Below are 17,841 nucleotides of genomic sequence, written 5' to 3'. Positions count from 1 at the left end.
AAAAAAAAAAAACGGCCGTGAAAAAGGCGGCATCCGCCAAAAGGCGCACTGTTTGCATCCCTGCATGATAGAACGCAAAGATATTGTTATTATCTACAATGTATCTATTTGCTGGGGACGTTCGTGAACATCAAAGCTGCCACTTCGGGTCATTTTGAAAGTGAGTGCAATGTAGACCATAGAAAACTGTGTCACAACATGCCTGTCATGTCAACTTTTTTTTTTGGTTTGTTTGTTTTATTGACGGGGTTGTCCCCGAGGATTTTTTTTCAGCAGAGATAAAAACCAGAGGGGGGGATGATCCCCCCCCATCCCCCCCAGCAAATCGCACCCAGTATATATGTGTGTGTGTGTGTGTGTGTGTGTGTATATATATATGGGGGGCGGCACGGTGGTGTAGTGGTTAGCACTGTCGCCTCACAGCAAGAAGGTCTGGGTTCGAGCCCCGTGGCCGGCGAGGGCCTTTCTGTGTGGAGTTTGCATGTTCTCCCCGTGTCCGCATGGGTTTCCTCCGGGTGCTCCGGTTTCCCCCACAGTCCAAAGACATGCAGGTTAGGTTAACTGGTGACTCTAAATTGACCGTAGGTGTGAATGTGAGTGTGAATGGTTGTCTGTGTCATGTGTCAGCCCTGTGATGACCTGGCGAGTTGTCCAGGGTGTACCCCGCCTTTTGCCCGTAGTCAGCTGGGATAGGCTCCAGCTTGCCTGCGACCCTGTAGAAGGATAAAGCGGCTAGAGATAATGAGATGATATATATATATATATATATATATATATATATATATATATATATAAATAAAATTCTCTCTCTCTCTCTCTCTCTCTCTCTATATATATATATATATATATATATATATATATGGTGGGACAATAAAATCTGATACTACTACTGAAAATGGTTATTTTTCTTTTTTTTCTAATTCCAATGCAAAATATTTCATTACTAATTATAATATTATTAGCCATAAGTTGAGTGAAAAGTAGACTCATTAGTGTGCACTCAAGCTGGCCTGGACTCGATAAGTTTGTTTCAAATGAGATAATGCATTCGATTAAATGCATCAGAGTATCACCTGAACATGTGTTTCAATGGAAGGGAAGCGACTCAAGAATATCTGAAGTAACTTGTTCAAGATCACAAATACTATATATTCAAGATATTGATTGTTTCCTTTTTCTTGTTAAATTTCTTTATTTCCAGTTTAAATGAAAAAAAAAAAAATCCCAGATTCAGATATACAGTGCCTTGCAAAAGTATTCATACCCCTTGAACTTTTTCACATTTTTCCACCTCACAACCACGAACTTAAAAGTTTTTTTATTGAGAGTTTGTGATAGACCAACACAGAGTAGCACATAATTGTGAAGTGAAACGAAAATGATAAATGGTCTTCAAAATTTTAAACAAATAAAAATCTGAAAAATGTGGTGTGCATTAGTATTCAGCCCCCTGTACTCTGATATCTCTAAATACAATCCAGTGCAATCAATTGCCTTCAGAAGTCATCTAACTAGTTAATAGAGTCCTACTGTTTGTAATTTACTCTCAGCATAAATACACTTGTTCTGTGAAGGCCTCAGTGGTTTGTTAGAGAACACTGAAGAACAAACCGCATCATGAAGACCAAAGAACTCACCAGACAGGTCAGGGATAAAGTTCGGAGAAGTTTAAAGCAGGGTTAGGTTATAAAAAAATATCCCAAGCTCTGAACATCTCAAGAAGCACTGTTCAATCCATCATTCAAAAATGGAAAAAGTATGGCACAACTGCAAACCTACCAAGACATGCCCGTCCACCTAAACTGACAGAGCGAGCAAGGAGAGCACTGATCAGAGAAACAGCCAAGAGGCCCATGATCACTCTGAAGGAGCTGCAGAAATCCACAGCTCAGGTGGGAGAATCTGTGCACAGGACAACTATACCTAAGTCGTACACTCCACAAATCTGGCCTTTTTGGAAGAGTGGCAAGAAGAAAGCCATTGTTGAAAGATAGGCATAAGAAGCCATGTAGGGGACACAGCAAACATGTGGAAGAAGGTGCTTTGGTCAGATGAGACCAAAATTGAACTTTTTGGCCTAAATGCAAAGCGCTATGTGTGGCGGAAAACTAACACTGCTCATCACTCTGCACACACCATCCCTACTGTGAAACATGGTGGTGGCAGCATCATGCTATGGGGATGCTTTTCTTCAGCAGGGACAGGGAAGCTGGTCAGAGTTGATGGGAAGATGGATGGAGCTAAATACAGGGCAAGCCTGGAAGAAAACCTGTTGGAGGCTGCAAAAGACTTGAGACTGGGAAGGAGATTCACCTTCCAGCAAGACAATGACCCTAAACATACAGCCAGAGCTACAATGGAACGGTTTAAATCAAAGAATATTCATGTGTTAGAATGGCCCAGTCAAAGTCCAGACCTAAATCCCATTGAGCATCTGTGGCAAGACTTGAAAATTGCTGTTCACAGACGCTCTCCATCCAATCTGGCCGAGCTTGAGCTATTTTGCAAAGAAGAATGGGCAAAAATTTCAGTGTCTAGATGTGCAAAGCTGGTAGAGACATACCACAAAAGACTTGCAGCTGTAATTGCAGCAAAAGGTGGCTCTACAAAGTATTGACGCAGGGGGGCTGAATACTAATGCACATCACATTTTCCAGATTTTAATTTGTTTAAAATTTTGAAGACCATTTATCATTTTCATTTCACTTCACAATTATGTGCTACTCTGTGTTGGTCTATCACACAAAGTTTCAATAAAAAACGTTTAAGTTTGTGGTTGTAAGGTGGAAAAATGTAAAAAGTTCAAGGGGTATGAATACTTTTGCAAGGCACTGTATACAGATTGTACATACTGTGCAAAAGTATTAGGCCTCCTATTTTTTTCATATAAACTTTGTTATAGATTTCTATTTTATGACTTCTACGTTATTGAGTAAGTACAAAAACATTTTAGAGTCCAAACATTCTGTGGCAGCAGGGGCGTGGTCAAGCAGGGGCGTGGTCATTTTTTTCATATAAACTTTGTTATAGATTTCTATTTTATGACTTCTACGTTATTGAGTAAGTACAAAAACATTTTAGAGTCCAAACATTCTGTGGCAGCAGGGGCGTGGTCAAGCACCGGTCTGTGACAGGAGGGCGGAGTTGGGGAAGGTAAGTGGCAGAATCGCTTCACCTGAGTGTCATTAACCTGTGTTTTGTGTGTTCTCCCCAGTAAACCGCCCTATTTAAGGAGGGAGAGCGAGAGCAGAGAGAGACCCGGACGAGACGCTGTGTGTGTGTCTCTCGCGCTATTTTGAAAACAGTATTGTAACCCTGAAAAGTGTGGCAATAAAGCCGTTAGACAAACCTGATCTCTGTCCTGCCGTCCTCTGTGCTCCACCCACACGCGATTCTCGCTACAGTGGTGCCGAAACCCGGGATCGTGGAGCACCTGTCCTGCAGCCCCATGGAATCCTCCCCGTTCGCGGACTTGGTCCACGCCCTCGCCACGGCTCAGCAGAGCCAGCACCAGGCGCTCGTCACACTCCGGAAGGAGCAGGAGCGCCGCTTCGAAGCCCTGGTGCTGGCTCAACAGGAAGACCGTGAGGCGTTCCGGCGCCTCCTCGCGTCGGCGGGGTCCACCAGCGCCCCGGCCGCGGGCCCATCTCCCATCACCTTGACTAAGATGGGCCCGCAGGACGACCCCGAGGCGTTCATCGCGTTGTTCGAACAGGTCGCCGAAGCCTCGGGGTGGCCGATGGAACAGCGCGCGGCGCGCCTCCTCCCCCTCCTGACGGGAGAGGCGCAGTTAGCCGCACTACAGCTCCCCGCCGACCACCGGCTGGCCTACGCCGACCTTCGCCGGGCTGTCCTCCAGCGCGTGGGGCGCACGCCGGAGCAGCAGCGCCAGCGCTTCCGCGCGCTGCGAATGGAGGAAGTCGGCAGCCCGTTCGCGTTCGGCCAGCAGCTCCGGGACGCCTGCTGGCGGTGGCTGAGGGCCGAAGATCGCGACGCCGAGGGGATCATCGACCAGGTGGCGCTGGAGCAGTTCATCGCCCGCCTACCCGCCGGAACCGCGGAGTGGGTCCAGTGCCACCGCCCGGCGTCGCTGGATCAGGCCGTAGGACTGGCGGAGGATCATCTGGCGGCTGTCCCGGCGGCAGGACAACGGATGTCTTCTTCTCTCTCCTCCTCTCTCTCTCTTCCCCCTCCTCCCGTGTCCCGTCCTCGCCCCATTCCCCCACCACGGAGGCGGGGGCCGGCCCCACCCCAGCCGGCCCGCCGCACCCGTGGTGCCCTCCCGTTTCTCCCTTCTGTGTCTGTCTCTCCCCCCCCCAGGTGAGTGACCCTCAATCCACAGCTGCAGAGGGGAGGCCCGGGCCGGTTTGCTGGCGCTGCGGGGAACCGGGCCACCTGCAGCAACAGTGTGTCGCGATGGAGGTGGGGGCGGTGGTGCGGATCCCCGACGCGCCAGAGGCTGCCCTCGATCAGGCCGGAGCATATCGCATACCGGTAAGTGTACAAGGGGCGACCTATCAGGCGTTGGTGGATTCGGGTTGCAACCAGACCTCGATCCGCCAAAGCCTGGTGCAAGACGAGGCATTGGGGGGAGCACAAGGGGTGAAGGTGTTGTGTGTGCACGGGGATGTTCACTGCTACCCGTTGGTGTCGGTCCACATACATTTCAGAGGGGACAAATCTATAGTGAAGGCGGCGGTTAATCCTCGCCTTACCCACTCTTTAATCTTGGGGACTGATTGGCCGGGATTCCGGGGGTTGATGGCACACCTAGTAAAGAGTGGGTCCTGCCGGTTAGCCGGGGGGGGGTCCCGGTGTCGTTTTGGCTGGAGCTGCGGTCGCAGGGCCGTCTACGTCATCTCCGCGACAGAGTGAGGGGCCCCCGGCTCCTCCTCTTTCTATTGGGGAATCCCTCGCGGATTTCCCACTGGAACAATCGCGAGACGAAACTCTGCGACACGCGTTTGACCAAGTGAGAGTAATCGATGGTCAAACGCTCCAGCCGAATGCCACCCCGACCTTCCCCTATTTTTCCATTTTAAAAGATAGGTTATACCGAGTGACGCAGGACACTCAGACAAAGGAGCGTGTCACCCAGTTGTTAATTCCAAAGAGCCGTCGGGAATTGGTATTCCAGGCGGCTCACTTTAATCCCATGGCGGGACACCTCGGGCAGGATAAAACACTCGCCCGGATAATGGCCCGATTCTATTGGCCGGGGATTCGCGGCGACGTCCGTAAGTGGTGTACGGCGTGCCGTGAATGCCAGTTAGTAAATCCAGCGGCCATTCCAAAAGCGCCCTTGCGCCCCCTACCATTAATCGAGACCCCGTTTGAACGAATTGGGATGGATCTCGTCGGGCCATTAGATCGGTCAACACGAGGGTACCGCTTTATATTGGTTCTGGTGGACTATGCAACGCGATACCCGGAAGCGGTGCCTCTTCGCAATATCTCCGCACGTAGTATTGCAGAGGCCCTCTTCCACGTCATCTCCCGGGTCGGAATCCCGAAAGAGATTCTGACTGATCAAGGCACCTCGTTTATGTCACGAACACTGGCCGAACTGTATGGGCTACTGGGTATTAAGCCGATCCGCACCAGCGTGTATCACCCACAAACGGACGGTTTAGTCGAACGGTTCAACCGCACCCTCAAGAATATTATCAAAAAATTCGTAAGTGAGGACGCACGTAACTGGGATAAGTGGCTCGAACCCTTGTTGTTTGCAGTGCGAGAGGTCCCCCAAGCCTCCACGGGGTTCTCCCCATTTGAATTACTGTATGGGCGTAAGCCGCGCGGCATCTTAGATGTACTGCGGGAAAATTGGGAGGAGGGACCTTCGCAGAGCAAAAATGAAATTCAATACGTTATGGGTCTGCGCGCAAAACTCCACACGCTCACCCACTTAACTCAGGAGAATTTGCGGCAGGCCCAGGAACGGCAAACCCGCCTGTACAACAAGGGCACGTGCCTTAGAGAGTTCACTCCGGGAGATAAGGTACTCGTCCTGTTGCCCACGTCGAGCTCCAAATTAATCGCCAAGTGGCAAGGGCCCTTCGAGGTCACACGGCGAGTCGGGGACGTCGACTATGAGGTTAGGCGAACGGACAGGGAGGGGGCGCTACAGATCTACCACCTCAATCTGCTGAAGCTCTGGAATGAGGAGGTCCCCGTGGCGTTGGTGTCGGTAGTTCCGGAGAAGGCGGAGCTGGGGCCGGAGATCCAAAAAGGGTCATTGGCATCTCGCACCTCTCCGGTCCCCTGTGGAGACCACCTCTCCCCGACCCAACTCACGGAGGTCGCCCAGTTGCAGGCCGAGTTTTCGGATGTGTTCTCGCCCCGGCCCGGACGCACCAACCTCATAGAACACCACATAGAGACGCCCCCGGGGGTGGTAGTGCGTAGCCGTCCTTATAGATTACCCGAACACAAAAAAAAGGTGGTTCGGGAAGAACTTCAGGCCATGCTCGAAATGGGCATCGTCGAGGAGTCCCACAGTGACTGGAGCAGCCCGGTGGTCTTGGTTCCCAAGGCCGACGGCTCGGTCCGGTTCTGTGTGGACTATAGAAAAGTCAATGCGGTGTCTAAATTCGACGCGTACCCAATGCCTCGTATTGATGAGCTGCTTGATCGACTAGGCACGGCTCGCTTTTACTCGACACTGGATTTGACGAAGGGATATTGGCAGATCCCCTTGACTCCATTATCCCGGGAAAAAACGGCCTTTTCCACACCGTTCGGCTTACACCAGTTCGTCACACTTCCGTTTGGGCTGTTTGGGGCGCCCGCTACGTTTCAGCGGCTGATGGACCGGATCCTCCGGCCCCACGCCACCTATGCGGCCGCTTACTTAGACGACATAATCATTTATAGTAATGACTGGCAGCGGCACCTGCAACACCTGAGGGCCGTCCTTAGGTCGCTGAGGTGGGCGGGGCTCACTGCCAACCCGAAGAAGTGTGCGATTGGGCGGGTGGAAGTACGGTATCTGGGCTTCCACTTGGGTAACGGGCAGGTGCGTCCCCAAATTAATAAGACAGCAGCGATTGCGGCCTGCCCGAGACCCAAGACCAAAAAGGGGGTGAGACAGTTCCTGGGGCTGGCTGGCTATTATCGTAGGTTTATACCTAATTATTCGGACGTCACCAGCCCGCTGACTGATCTCACTAAAAAGGGGGCACCAGATCCGGTCCAGTGGACGGAGCAATGCCAGCGGGCTTTCTCTGAGGTAAAGGCTGCACTGTGTGGGGGGCCACTTTTGCACTCCCCTGACTTCTCTCTCCCCTTTTTGTTGCAGACGGATGCGTTGGACAGAGGGCTGGGGGCCGTTTTGTCCCAGCAGGTGGGGGGAGAGGACCGCCCAGTGTTGTACATCAGCCGGAAGCTGTCAGTGCGTGAGGGGCGCTACAGCACTATCGAGAAGGAGTGCCTGGCCATCAAGTGGGCGGTCCTCGCCCTCCGTTACTACCTGCTGGGGCGCTCTTTCACCCTCTGTTCGGACCACGCGCCCCTCCAGTGGCTCCACCGCATGAAGGATGCCAACGCGCGGATCACCCGTTGGTATCTGGCGCTCCAACCTTTCAACTTCAAGGTGGTCCACAGGCCGGGGGCGCAGATGGTCGTGGCGGACTTCCTCTCCCGTCAAGGGGGGGGGGAGTCGGCTGCAGGCCGGACGGGCGCCCGGCCTGAGTCGGGCGGTGGGGGTATGTGGCAGCAGGGGCGTGGTCAAGCACCGGTCTGTGACAGGAGGGCGGAGTTGGGGAAGGTAAGTGGCAGAATCGCTTCACCTGAGTGTCATTAACCTGTGTTTTGTGTGTTCTCCCCAGTAAACCGCCCTATTTAAGGAGGGAGAGCGAGAGCAGAGAGAGACCCGGACGAGACGCTGTGTGTGTGTGTGTCTCTCGCGCTATTTTGAAAACAGTATTGTAACCCTGAAAAGTGTGGCAATAAAGCCGTTAGACAAACCTGATCTCTGTCCTGCCGTCCTCTGTGCTCCACCCACACGCGATTCTCGCTACACATTCATTTTCCAGCACAAAAGATCAACTGTGAGCTACTGCTCACTTACGTACAGTGGTGCTGGAAAGTTTGTGAACCTTTTAGAATTTTCTATATTTCTGCATAACTATGATCTAAAACAACATCAGGTTTTCACACACATCCTACAAATAGATAAAGAGAACCCAGTTAAACAAATGAGACAAAATATTATACTTGGTCATTTATTTATTGAGCAAAATGATCCAATATTACATATCTGTGAGTGGCAAAAGTATGTGAACCTCTAGGATTAGCAGTTAATTTGAAGGTGAAATTAGAGTCAGGTGTTTTCAATCAATGGGATGACAATCAGGTGTGAGTGGGCACCCTGTTTTATTTAAAGAACAGGGATCTATCAAAGTCTGATCTTCACAACACATATTTGTGGAAGTGTATCATGGCATGAACAAAGGAGATTTCTGAGGACCTCAGAAAAAGTGTTGTTGATGCTCATCAGGCTGGAAAAGGTTACAAAACCATCTGTAGAGGCTCGTTCGTAGTGAGACCTTGAGAAAAGTGCTATAGCTTACGCTGACGAAGTCTCTGTCCCAAAGTAACTGTTTCCACTCTCCGTGTCCGTGTGCCTTGCAATAAATCCACTGGAAACGTCTTGAAAGTTGAACTTTAATCCTCGTTTAACTATTACAAAGGTTCTAAGATGCAGAGAGTCGGTGAGTAAATATCAGAGAGTCAGAGGGTCAGAGAGTCAGGTAAGAAAAACTGTTCGCTTCCACGGCTTCTCGAGATCTACCCTGAGAAGCGCGAGACCATTCTTATATAGCTGAATGACTTCTAATTCTAATTCTTGAGAAGTGTAAGACAGTTCTAATTCTTGTTCTAATTCTTCACATATGAATTCTTAAGAAGCGTGAGACAGTTCTAATTCTTAACATATGAATTCTGATTCTAATTCTTTTAACCTTGTCACATATTATTCATCATCTTAATCATGACATAAACTACTTATATGAAATTACACACTCAAATGAAATTATATATACCATGTAACATAAATTGTAATTCACATCTATATGAACTCCACCTTGGCCGTTACACCATCTTTAAAGAGTTTGGACTCCACCAATCCACAGTCAGACAGATTGTGTACAAATGGAGGAAATTCAAGACCATTGTTACCCTCCCAAGGAGTGGTCGACCAACAAAGATCACTCCAAGAGCAAGGCTTGTAATAGTCGGCGAGGTCACAAAGGACCCCAGGGTAACTTCTAAGCAACTGCAGGCCTCTTTCACATTAACTAATGTTAATGTTCATGAGTCCACCATCAGGAGAACACTGAACAACAATGGTGTGCATGGCAGGGTTGCAAGGACAAAGCCACTGCTCTCCAAAAAGAACATTGCTGCTTGTCTGCAGTTTGCTAAAGATCACGTGGACAAGCCAAAAGGCTATTGGAAAAATGTTTTGTGGATGAAAGAGACCAAAATAGAACTTTTTGGTTTAAATGAGAAGTGTTATGTTTGGAGAAAGGAAAAGACTGCATTCCAGCATCAGAACCTTATCCCATCTGTGAAACACAGTGGTGGTAGTATCATGGTTAGGGCCTGTTTTGCTGCATCTGGGCCAGGACGGCTTGCCATCATTGATGGAACAATGAATTTTGAATTATACCAGCGAATTCTAAAGGAAAATGTCAGGACATCTGTCCATGAACTGAATCTCAAGCGAAGGTGGGTCATGCAGCAAGACAATGATAACAGTCTGAAGTTATCTCAGATCATTATCTCATCTCATTCAAAATATGTCTGAGTAATAATATGCACCTCACCACACTACTGTATTAAACGTACATTCACATCAACTACTGCACAGAGCTTTATAAATGATCTCCCAGAGTTATCAACTTTGATTGGGTCACTGTCAGCCCCTGCAGAACTTGATCAGGCAACTGAATGCTTAGAGTCAACGTTCCGCCATACCTTAGATAATGTAGCTCCTCTTAAAAGGAAAATGGCCAGAGACAAAAAATTAGCACCCTGGTATAATGATGACACTCGCACATTAAAACAGACCACTCGAAAACTGGAACGTAAATGGCGTCAAACAAAATTGGTAGTGTTCAAATTAGCATGGAAGGAGAGCTTCCTAAAGTATAGAAAAGCTCTTAGTGCTGCTAGATTAACATATCTCTCCTCCCTAATAGAGGATAACAAAAATAATCCTAGATTCCTATTTAATACTGTAGCAAAATTAACCAGGAATAAGTCCACTATAGACACATGCACACCTGTAGTATGTAGTAGCAATGACTTCATGAAATATTTAAATGACAAAATTGAGAATATCCGACAAAAATTCTAACTACTAATTTAAGGTCAGACAATGTAGGTGACCCTGTAGTTAACAATATAACTGTATCAGATCAGCAATTAGAATGTTTTACTCCCCTAAGAGAACTGAATTACTTTCATTAATCTCAGCATCAAAAGCCTCAACTTGTGTACTAGATCCTTTACCTACATGTCTACTCAAACAGATAACACCTGAAGTAACTAAACTGCTTCTAAAAATCATAAATTCTTCTCTTACGATGGGCTATGTACCCAAATCCTTTAAACTAGCAGTTATCAAACCCCTGATTAAAAAACCTGAACTTGATCCATGTCAGCTGTCCAATTATCGGCCAATATCAAACCTCCCCTTTATCTCCAAGATCCTTGAAAAAGCTGTGGCACGGCAGTTATGCTCATATTTACATAGGAATAACATCCATGAAATGTATCAGTCAGGATTTAGACCTCATCATAGCACAGAGACAGCTCTGGTTAAAGTAGCAAATGACCTACTGTTGGCGTCTGATCAGGGCTGTGCCTCGCTGCTTGTGTTGCTTGACCTTAGTGCAGCATTTGATACCATTGATCATTCCATTCTTCTGGATAGACTAGAAAATGTTGTGGGAGTTAAGGGAACGGCCCTCTCCTGGCTCAGGTCTTATTTAACTGATCGCTATCAGTATGTTGATGTAAATGGTGATATTTCTAGACATACTGAGGTAAAGTTTGGTGTTCCACAAGGTTCTGTCTTGGGTCAACTGCTTTTTTTTTTATACATGTTACCTCTGGGTGATATTATTCGTAAACATTGTATTAGTTTCCACTGTTATGCTGATGACACATAGTTGTATGTTTCTGCAAAACCTGATGAGAGACACCAGCTTTATAGAATTGAGGAATGTGTAAAGGACATTAGACACTGGATGCTTATTAATTTTCTTCTGCTTAACTCTGACAAGACTGAAGTACTTGTACTCGGACCACATGCAGCTAGAAGTAAGTTTTCTGATTACACAGTAACTCTGGATGGCCTTTCTGTTTCTTCACAGCAGTATTTAAAGACCTCGGAGTGATTATTGACCCCAGTCTTTCATTCGAAACTCACATTGATAACATTACCCGGATAGCTTTCTTTCATCTCAGAAATATCGCTAAGATAAGAAATTTAATGTCACTACATGACGCGGAAAAACTAGTTCATGCTTTCGTTACCTCCAGGTTGGATTATTGTAATGCCTTACTGTCTAGATGTTCCAATAAGTGCATAAACAAGCTGTAGTTAGTTCAAAATGCAGCAGCAAGAGTCCTTACTAGAACTAGAAAATATGACCACATCACCCCTGTCTTATCCACACTGCATTGGCTCCCAATCAAATTTCGTATTGATTATAAAATGCTACTATTGACCTTTAAAGCACTAAATGGTCTCGCACCACAGTACCTGAGTGAACTTCTGATCTTCTATGACCCGCCATGCCTACTTGGATCAAAAGGTGCAGGCTATCTGCTGGTACCTCGTACAGTGAAGGCTACATCAGGGGGCAGAGCCTTTTCTTACAAAGCCCCACAGTTATGGAACAGCCTTCCAAGTAGTGTTCGGGAATCAGACACAGTCTCAGTGTTTAAGTCTAGGCTGAAAACATATCTGTTTAGTCAAGCCTTTTGTTAATAGTGTTTATGAGATAAAGGTGTAGATCTGGAGGGTCCTCAGACATAGAGTGTTTTGGTAAACTGGGATGTATGGATGCTGTCAGTCCCCACTCGCTTGCTCACTCGAGTTTGTTGATGGTGTAGTGGCTGCTGCTTCATGTCCCGGGGCTCCCTCATGCCCGTGTTACCTTCTGGCTCTCCCCTTTTAGTTATGCTGTCATAGTTAGTTGCCGGAGTCCCTGCTTGTACTCAGCGCAATATGTATACTGTTCCTACTTATTCAGGTGACATTGGGCATACCTAACAACCTGTGTCCCCCCAAAAAATCTGTCCCTCTGAGTTACATGTCGGTCCTGGGATCGAGATGCTGACCTCTTCTGCTCCTCGGACCTGCCTGATCCATCCTGGTGCCCTGTGTCTGGTTGGAGTCTCATCGCATCGCTCCTGTGGAGGACAGCCCCATGTGGACAGTTGGGGGTCGCGCCTGGAGGACACTCTGGACTCTTGCAGTGGTGCTTTTGTGGCTGGGGACTGCAGTTGACTTGCTGACTTTAGGGCTGCAGTTGACTTGCTGACTTTGGGACTGCGGTTGTCATTAACGGTTTTGCGCTCGGGTTTCTGTCGGTGGGGCATTTTTAGCATCAGCGAAGCTGACTTTATGTTAGGACTGTTAACTTTATAGTCATGTTTTCTATTGTTGCCCAAATGAAGATGGGTTCCCTTTTGAGTCTAGTTCCTCTCGAGGTTTCTTCCTCATGTCGTCTGAGGGAGTTTTTCCTTGCCACCGTCGCCACAGGCTTGCTCATTGGGGAGAGATTAGGGATAAAATTAGCTCATATTTTAAGTCGTTCAAATTCTGTAAAGCTGCTTTGTGACAATGTTTATTGTTAAAAGTGCTATACAAATAAACTTGACTTGACAACGACCCTAAGCACACAAGTCGTTCTACCAAAGAATGGTTAAAGGAGAATAAAGTTCATGTTTTGGAATGGCCAAGTCAAAGTCCTGACCTTAATCCAATCAAAATGTTGTGGAAGAACCTGAAGCGAGCAGTTCATGTGAGGAAACCCACCAACATCCCAGAGTTGAAGCTGTTCTGTACAGAGGAATGGGCTAAAATTCCTCCAAGTCGGTGTGCAGGACTGATCAACAGTTACCGGAAACGTTTAGCTGCAGCTATTGCTGCACAAGGGGGTCACACCAGATACTGAAAGCAAAGCTTCACATACTTTTGCCAATCACAGATGTGTAATATTTTTATAAATAAAATTTTTATTTTATTTATAAAAAATATGTAATTTTTTTTATAAAAACAATATTTTTGTCTCATTTGTTTAACTGGGTTCTCTTTATCTACTTTTAGGACTTGTGTGAAAATCTGATGATGTTTTAGGTCATATTTATGCAGAAATATAGAAAATTCTAAAGGGTTCACAAACTTTCAAGCACCACTGTATGCTCCCGCTTATATCAGAATGCAAGCAATCAAATGAATAGGACACTTATTATTAATGTTGAATTAAAATAATTAACCCTGAAACAAGTAAGTAAACAGCAGTGTTCTCCCCAGGGATTTCAAATAGCATCCTGGTAAACTGTCATTCTGAAATAGCATTTTGCTTCTGAAATAGCGTCAAAATCCATCTTCTCTCATCTCATTATCTCTAGCCACTTTATCCTGTTCTACAGGGTCGCAGGCAAGCTGGAGCCTATCCCAGCTGACTACGGGTGAAAGGCGGGGTACACCCTGGACAAGTCGCCAGGTCATCACAGGGCTGACACATAGACACAGACAACCATTCACACCTACGGTCAATTTAGAGTCACCAGTTAACCTAACCTGCATGTCTTTGGACTGTGGGGGAAACCGGAGCACCCAGAGGAAACCCACGCGGACACGGGGAGAACATGCAAACTCCGCACAGAAAGGCCCTTGCCGGCCATGGGGCTCGAACCCGGACCTTCTCACTGTGAGGCAACAGTGCTAACCACTACACCACCGTGCTGCCCAAAATCCATCTTATATGTTCCGGCAGTCGGTAAACAGGAAGTTGATGTGCGACAGACCTGAAAACGGTATACACAGTATTGAACCCCAAGCTGAAGTTTGGTACCAAGCAGCTATGATTTATGGTTGCTGTGACAAAGGGTGTTTCGGACAGATGGAAATACGGATGGATGAATGGACAGAGGCAAACCAATATACCCCCGCTCTGAAGGAATATAATTAAATGTTACAGAAAAAAAATTGTTTGTATCTGAGCAGCATAAGAGAGCACTTTTCAGATTAAAAAAGAAAACATAATGAAGGCTACTGGGTTTTGGGGCAAAATGAAGAAGCAAGTGTGACAGTCAAAGTGTCCAGAAGAACTGTGGCTGGTTCTGTAAGATACTCAGTAAAACCTACAGCTCATTTCCTTATCAAACTGCACTCATTGTACCGGAGACTACTACTTTTTTTTTTTTAAGCAAAGGGTCGTCTCACCCCAAATACTGACTTTGTTTCATTCATTATGGCTTACTGCTTATAGTATTTTTTTAACTGTTGAAACATTTCATTTCATTATTTTTAAACCATTTTTGGTCTACAGCATTTTTTTTTAACATGTGCCTAAGACTTTTGCACAGGACTGTACATATATGAGATACACAGGTTAGGGGTGTGACTCAATGGCCCACTGGCCATTGAGTCACAATGTACTCTGGTATTTCTGGGATTTGAACTCTCTTCTAATCACTAGTGTAGAATCTGAAGTCCTGAGATACCACTATCCATACATACTGTATCCTGCATATCTATACATGTAAATTCAGATATATAACCAACATTATTGAGCATTACTCACCTTCTGACCTTCGTCAGCCATCAGAGCCTCCAGCTCAGGGGTCCAGCCCAAAGCATCTGTCAGTTTCTTCACGCCGCCCACTACATCACCCAGCTCTGCCACGTCACGGTGCCGTGAAGAGCCCCAAGCAAAGGGTCCCACCAGGTCACGATTTATAAGGAGGCGAGACACAGAAGCTCGCACGGCTCCAGATAAGCTGGCAAATGGCTCCACCTGCAGATCAGCAGCAAAGAATAAGGACTAAACAGTGACATCTGCTGGTCAAACTGAGTAACCACAGGGCAGTACTTCTGCCAAAAATGATTAGAGTTAGATCAAAATACAAAGTTGGCCACTTAAAACTCAACAAATGTTTTTTTATGATTATTTTTATATTAAAATAAAACACTGTGTGATAGTGTGGTACTTGTATTGTGAATTTGTTCAGATTCTACTGTGTATCTGGTTTTTTAAAAATATATAATAGCCATTTTAATTCACTTCCACTCATTATACAGGAGCATAATATTTAAAATTTAAACAATTTTAGGTTTTTTTCCAGTTTTTTAAGAAGTCCTCAATATGATATGCAATTAAAAATATCTAAATATCTGATTCACACTTGGAGCTACACAAACAAATAAACAAACAAACAAACAAACAAACAAACAAACAAACAAACAAACAAGTACAGAGAAATAAGAATGATAACAACGGCAGGATTCAGACAAGAAATACGATTTGACAAAGCTATATTACTGATTAAGTTATAAAAATAACTGGAAACAATAGTAGATTAGTGTCTTACTATTAGAGTACAAAAAATAATTACAGAAGAAAAAAAAAAGTGGAGCAAAACATTCGGCCAGAAGAAAATTATGAAATAAAAATTTTAAAAATACAATAAAACGATATTATATACAGCTTTTTATATCATATTACACACACCCACTTTAATAGGAACTTGTTCTTGATTCGAAGATCCCTGTTCTTGGCTACAGGAGTGGAACCCAATGTGGTTGTCTGCTTTTCTGTTCAACACATTTGTATGCTGCTATGAGTTACGATATCCTTCCTGGCAAAAAAGCTCAAACCAATCTGTCCATTTTCCTCTGCCCTCTCTTATCAACAAGGCGTTTGTTTCCACCCACAGAACTGTCGTTCACTCAAAGTTTTTTTTGTTTTTCGCACCATTCTGTGTAAACTCTAGAGACTGTTGTTTGTGTGTGAAAACCCCAGAAGATCTGCAGTTTCTGAAATACTCAAACCAACACCCATGCCACAGTGAAAGAAAGTCACACTTTGAGATCACAAGTTTTCCCATTCTGATGTTTGAACGTTGTGAACATTAACTGAAGCTCTTGATTTGTATCTGCATGATTTAATGCACTGTGCTACTGTCAAGGAACTGGCTGATTAGAGAACTGCATAAAACAGCAGGTGGATAAGTGTTTCTAATAAAGTGACCGGTGAGTGTATATTACACATAATATAACAATATAATACAATGATAAAGTAAGATTAAAAAAACAGAACAAAATACAATAAATAGATACTATAAGATAAATAAAGCCTATGTAAATTAAAATGAGTATTTTAAATAAAAGAAGAACAACAACTATCTTATTTATCACACGTACACGTTTGAAATTGAAAAAATGAAATCTGCATTTAACCCATCTGAAGCAGTGAAGACACACATGCATACACACATAAGCAATGAGCACACACAGCGCCTGGGGAGCAGTTGGGGGTGAGGTGCCTTGCTCAAGGGCACTTCAGTCTAAGGCCGCTCCATGTTAACCTAACCACATGTCTCTAGATTGTGGGGGAAACCGGAGCACCCAGAGGAAACCCACACAGACACAGCGAGAACATGCAAACTCCACACAGAAAGGCCCCCGTTGGCCGCTGGGCTCAAACCCAGAACCTTCTTGCTGTGAGGTGACAGTGCTGACCACTACACCACTGTGCCGCCCACAGGTAATAAAAGGTAATAAAACAAAGTAAAGCAAAATCTCATCTCATCTCATTATCTCTAGCCGCTTTATCCTGTTCTACAGGGTCGCAGGCAAGCTGGAGCCTATCCCAGCTGACTACGGGCGAAAGGCGGGGTACTCCCTGGACAACTCGCCAGGCCATCACAGGGCTGACACATAGACACAGACAACCATTCACACTCACATTCACACCTACAGTCAATTTAGAGTCACCAATTAACCTAACCTGCATGTCTTTGAACTGTGGGGGAAACCGGAGCACCCGGAGGAAACCCACGCGGACACGGGGAGAACATGCAAACTCCGCACAGAAAGGCCCTCGCCGGCCACGGGGCTCGAACCCAGACCTTCTTGCTGTGAGGCGACAGCGCTAACCACTTCACCACTGTGCTGGCCGTAAAGCAAAATCTAATATTAATTCCATGCAAAACAAATACATATATATATATATATATATATATATATATATATTAGTGCTGTCAAGCGATTAAAATATTTAATCGCGATTAATGTCGCGACTGTCATAGTTAACTCGCGATTAATCGCAATTTAATTGCACATTTTTGTCACACGAAAAACCATTGTAATTCTCTTATCAGCATAAAAAAGTGAATGGGCTTGTTTTGTACCAATGTTTTTCTTATGGCAAAGCATAACATCTTGACACAGCCACTGCAAACTGAAACCTAAACTGAGCACCGTGGCTCTTCGTCCCGAGACTAACAAGAGAACCATGAGTGAAGTAATCTACTGCTTGAGTTAGTCTATCAGAGAGACAGGTTACAGAGTGACGGTAGGCTTGACATGCTTGATTATAATATAAAGTACACTATTATATTAACTTTAAGTTGTTCGTTGATAAATATTGCATTGAATCTGATCTTTACTGTTTCAGCTCACTTAACACATTTTGTACTTTTACACTTTTTGCCCGTTGATGCGTCGCGCTGTCCAATCAGAGGCGGCCAAATTTGCATATTACAGGAAGGATTTCTGGGATAGCATTGAGTTTACAGTTCAGAGGGATCTGG

General features: G+C 45.6%; 1 protein-coding gene across 3 annotated transcripts in view; it reads right to left on the bottom strand.

The window, feature by feature from the left end:
- sirt3 (sirtuin 3) overlaps window positions 1–17,841 on the bottom strand; it is a 31,919-nt gene that overhangs the window by 2,364 nt on the left and 11,714 nt on the right. For all 3 annotated transcript variants that reach the window (XM_060940891.1, XM_060940892.1, XM_060940893.1), the window contains one exon: window positions 14,832–15,044. In XM_060940891.1, coding sequence (XP_060796874.1) covers window positions 14,832–15,044 — 213 coding nt within the window. The remainder of the gene's footprint in view (window positions 1–14,831; window positions 15,045–17,841) is intronic.

Source organism: Neoarius graeffei, chromosome 15 (assembly GCF_027579695.1).
Source record: "Neoarius graeffei isolate fNeoGra1 chromosome 15, fNeoGra1.pri, whole genome shotgun sequence".
NCBI classification, from domain to species: domain Eukaryota; kingdom Metazoa; phylum Chordata; class Actinopteri; order Siluriformes; family Ariidae; genus Neoarius; species Neoarius graeffei.
Note: the sequence above shows the minus strand (reverse complement) of the source record. Positions and strands in the feature narration are given on the sequence as shown.